Below are 5,267 nucleotides of genomic sequence, written 5' to 3'. Positions count from 1 at the left end.
ATATGATAAGCATAACAAAAGAAATTTGTAAGAGATTGTGTGACAAATTCTTTATTAGAAAATGATCGATTTAAATTGTATTTTTTTGGAATTAAAAGAGAACAAGCATGACACTCACATTCATGCCCCGCTTAAACTCAAAGTGTTTTCAGATAAATCGAACATGTGACCTTTTGTATAATTTAAATCATTAAAATATGTGTGATTTAAAAAAGGTACCAACACGAATGTGGGGTAAATATTTTTATTCATAATAACACAAAAATTATTGTGTATATTATGATAAATAAAAAAAGATAATTTATTATAATAAAAATATGTTCTCTACAAAAGATAAAGTTGCGCAATTTTATAAAAAGAAATAAAATAACAAGAAAATGTATTGTTTATATTTGCTGAGTTGGTGCTGACATCGATATTTAAAATTTGTGAATTTTGATATCAAGAAACGTATCATTTCTTTGACATTACTTTCATAAAAATTTGAAGAACCAATGACTTCAAAATAATTTTATGAAATAGACGAAAAAGAATGTTTATAAAATCTTTGTATGACTTATAAAATATTTTATAATAATGATATATATGAAAATTTTATCATACTTTGATTAAAGTGAATGTGATAATTATATATATCATGAAGATAATGAAAATTATTTCATTACGTGTCTTTTGTACGATATTTTTATCGTTGAAAATTACGATGAAAAAGATTAAATCCATTAAGAATGTGAATTGTAATTTATGAAATATCATGTTGTCATCAAATCATATATTTATATTATTAAATAAAAGACTTTACGTTTATAAGTGAATTGTTTATGCTTAAAGAGCAATCAATGTATGAAAATCTTCTAAGAAAATTATGATTCATATATTAAACGTTATAATTTATAATTTTGACCTATGTCGAAAAATAAAAATTTCTATGAAAATATGTAGTTGTTTACACGAACACGTAATAGTTCAAATATATTTTGTCTACTAGTTAGCCAAGTAAACAATATTTTCATAAAAAAATGTTTAATCATTTACAAATGACTATGCTTTTTATTATTATTAGAAGATGTTCAAAGATTATCTAAGAATGTACCAACAAATTTTTTTAATTATTGTGATAGTAATTTGAAATTGGACAAATTTAGAGTCAATGACAAGTCTAGACATACACGTCTTATAAAAAATGTCATTAAACTATATACACTCTAATGAAGTTATCAAATTTGTCTATGTAAGTCAAAGATAACATTGTGGATCCACTAATCAAATTATTGAATAGAGAGTTAATTTGAACTCTTTTTAAGACATTAGCCTACTATAAGTTAATATGAAGGAAAATCCAACCTATGCAGACTAGATGTTCCAAGAACTAGGTTCAATGGGACAGCCTAATTGATTGACTTAGAAATTTATTATTGAAGATTAATCCTATAATGAAAAAATATATATATTGACGAGGATAAGCATATCACTTTTAATGATTCTTTGTGAGCAAAAAGATCACCTATTTGAGAGAGAAATGAAATCGCTTTGAAAAATTGCACGGCTCAATTTTAAACCCTATCCAAGACATAATCTTAATAGATTCAATTATTTGTTTATTTTTATTTACAAATTTTCTAAATCATGTGAAATAAAAATAAATATTTTTATATCTTATTATATTTTTATACATAATTAATTATTTATTTAGTAAATTATTTTAAAATCTAGAAAGAATAAAGTACATATTGCGTATATCAATGAAAGAGATTACATTCAAGTTTTTGGTGAAAGTATATTATATTGAGATTACAACCTAAAAGTATGACATTTTATTTAAATTAATATTTTTTTATAAAATTTATTTATCATTAAATCAATTAGATCTAGAGTTACGTATAGAAAATTAATTAATAAATAATAGAATATATGACTACAAAATCAATACAAATAATTGATAAAATAGATATTAAAATATAATAACAATTTACAAAATTAAAATTTCTAATAGAAATGATTAAACAATAATACAATTTATCGAGGTCACTCCAAGAACAAACTCATTTGAGTTCCTAAACGACGTGGGTTGAAATAGAGCTAGTCGAATTAACCAATGAAACGACATCGAAAAATCTCTATCAAATATTTTGAGCGACAATTGAAATTATCTTTTGCCGAGGGTTGATAAGCGACAACAAAAATTGTCTTGCCAAATGATAATTGACCATATACATTTATGACCGAAATAGTAAAAACTCGTACAAATCATGGGAGGATACATATAAGAGGCCTATTGAAGATCAAATCAAATAACTCGTTATTCAAAGCATGAAAAATTACTCCAAATCTGATAACTTCGTCTCTTTTGCTGTTAAAAGTTGGACAGAAACGAACTCGAGAAAAACATCATCAACACAATTGGATGATATGAACAACAAACGACCCACCAAAGATTGGAAGAACTATTCGGATTTAAAAAATCCGTGAAAAAAAATTCAATTCGACTAAATAGATGTTGCATCGAATAAAATACAATACTAACTCAAATCTAAGTGGTAAAAGAAAAAAATAGGACACCCTCTAATGTTAGAAAAATCATCGGAAAGGCCAAGAAAAAATGTTTTTCAACTTCTTTAGAAATTTTTCATAGACTCGTTTTACCGATTGTTTGATTGAGTGTGTCCTTATTTTCCCAGAAAAGCCATACCCGAAAAAAGAGAAGAAGATAATTCAATTTTATTTTTTATAAATTCTTGTTTTAAATTATTTCACTACTCTATTTATATCTTTAAAATGTGTATATGCAGTTATAATTAAAATATCACAATAATAAAAAACCAGGATAAAAATAATTAACTCCAAAATAAAATCAAATAAAAATAATTTGAACATAAAAAATATTACAATAAACATTCAATTGAGTTATATGAAAAAAAAAACATTGTATCTTATTATCACACTGCACACATGCAAATCTTCCTATAAATTCCAGTCCAACCAAACCAATATTACATGCAAATCAATATGACGCAAAGAGGGCTCTCTTGTCTAATTCTTTTTCCTCTGTTTTTCTTCTCATGTTCAATTCTTTCATCACAATCTTCTCTGCGGACATCAAAGGTTAATTCGACGAGTACAGAAGTGGAGATGCTTATTAAGAGTTTAAACTTGTTTCCCAATTCTCTCGTCAACTCCGGTGACCCATCTTCCCGCATATTACCCGATGCAGTGTCATCATCATTGGTCGAACAACAATTCCGCCTCCCAGCCCTTGGTGATCCAGGGACTTCGATTCGGAATTTGGGTCATTACGCTGGCTATTATCGACTTCCTCACTCGATAGATGCATGGTACATGAGTTTTTTTAAATGCAACATTAATTGAACTCCAAATTGGTAGAAATCCAGTTTTATAATATTTGTAATGTATTCAATCATGCATTTACCCTTGTTTGGATTGGGTGATTCAGGATGTTTTACTACTTCTTTGAGTCGAGAAGGGGTATGAGAAATGACCCAGTTGTGATATGGTTGAATGGAGGACCTGGAGCCAGCAGTTCAATTGGTCTGTTTTATGAAAACGGTCCTTACAAGATTATGAACCAAACTCTTTTCTGGAATGACTTTGGATGGGACCAGGTGTCGAACATAATCTATATCGACCAGCCCATAGGCACCGGTTTCAGCTATAGTTCAGATCACTCTGATATTTGTACCAATCAAGAGTGTGTTAGCAATGACTTATATGACTTCTTGCAGGTCTAATTTCTTATCTAACTTCTAAACAATCAATCAAACAAACTAATCTTATTATTATTATCATATATGTAAGGTATTTTTCCATCAACATCCTCAATATTTGAGGAACGATCTCTACATAACAGGAAAATCATATGCCGGACACTATATCCCTGCCTTAGCCACTCGGATTCGCAATGGAAACAATAACGGAGATGGAGATCACATTAACCTTAAGGTAATATTTATTAATTATTTCATTCATCTTTTTGTTAATAATTTATTTATACAGGGTATTGCTATTGGAAATGGATTGACACATCCTGCAATTCAATACAAGTCATTAATAGATTATGCTTCAAATATGAGACTGATCACAGAAACTGAACTCAGACATGTCGCCAAAATGGTACCAGAATGCGAGCAACTCATAGCTAGATGCAGTAATATTTATCTTTCTTACAATATATTTATACATAAATATATATTGTTTCAATTTTCATGATCATGTTTTAAAAATAAAATTTAGATGCAAGGATAGGAGGAGAAGGAATCAGCTGTAGGGAAGCATATTCTTCTTGTACTACCATGTTCAATCTTATAGTGAAATACTCTGGTTCTAATAGAAATGTAAGGAATGAATAAATGTTACATTTTATTTATTCTTGTTGTAAGTGTAACAATATGGGTGGTGCTTACAGTATTACGACATTCGGAAGGAACGTGTGGGTGAAATGTGTTATGATTTCTCGTATATGGAAAATATGTTAAATAATGCAACGGTTAGAAGATCCCTTGGAGTTGGCAATATTCGGTTTGTATCCCTGAGCGTAACTATTTTTAATGCATTCAAGAATGATTGGATGAGAAATTATGCAGTGGAAATTCCTCCGCTTCTTGAAGATGGAATTAAGGTATTGATATATGCAGGAGAATTTGATCTAATGGTGAATTGGCTTGGTAATGAATTATCAAAACTTTTCTTCTTTATTTCTTGTTAGACCAACTAATTATTAACTCACAATAAAACTATTCCAGGAATCTATAGGTGGGTTACTGAGATGAATTGGTCCGGTCAAACAAAATTCAATAATAAAAACTTTGAATCATATGTAGTCGAGCTTACAAAGAAAGGAGAACTTAAAGAATATGGACTTCTGACATTCCTTAAGGCAAGAAATCAAATATATATAGATATATATTTAATTACATATTTGAATAATTTGTGTGATCAATCAGGTTTATAACTCGGGGCATATGGTTCCTATGGATCAACCGAAAGCGGCATTAAAGATGTTGAAAAGATGGACACAAGGTGGTACCCTTATGTCATGAGAATAAGGCGGGCAAAATATTACTTAATTCTTCAAGTCCAATTATGAATATTGAATCTCTTAATTAAGTCTTAAAACATAATAATAAGTTTGAATCTTAATTTTTTGGGTGTATCAAATTCCTACAATGTTCTCAATTTAATAAAATAAAATAAATGTTTGATTAAAGTTTATATTTAATTGTTTATCTTTGTCTATGGAGGTTTGGCTTAAT

The 5,267-nt window shown here is 28.4% G+C and overlaps 1 protein-coding gene across 1 annotated transcript; it reads left to right on the top strand.

Annotated features, from left to right (window-relative positions):
- The first annotated feature begins 3,006 nt into the window (after positions 1 to 3,006).
- On the top strand, positions 3,007 to 5,054 carry LOC124943826 (serine carboxypeptidase-like). The gene is made up of 8 exons (XM_047484294.1): positions 3,007 to 3,332; positions 3,452 to 3,740; positions 3,814 to 3,957; positions 4,012 to 4,162; positions 4,261 to 4,349; positions 4,421 to 4,679; positions 4,758 to 4,891; positions 4,959 to 5,054. Exons 1-8 carry the CDS (start codon positions 3,007 to 3,009, stop codon positions 5,052 to 5,054), a joined length of 1,488 nt encoding a protein of 495 aa, XP_047340250.1.
- The last annotated feature ends 213 nt before the right edge of the window (positions 5,055 to 5,267 follow it).

Source organism: Impatiens glandulifera, chromosome 6 (assembly GCF_907164915.1).
Source record: "Impatiens glandulifera chromosome 6, dImpGla2.1, whole genome shotgun sequence".
NCBI classification, from domain to species: domain Eukaryota; kingdom Viridiplantae; phylum Streptophyta; class Magnoliopsida; order Ericales; family Balsaminaceae; genus Impatiens; species Impatiens glandulifera.
Note: the sequence above shows the minus strand (reverse complement) of the source record. Positions and strands in the feature narration are given on the sequence as shown.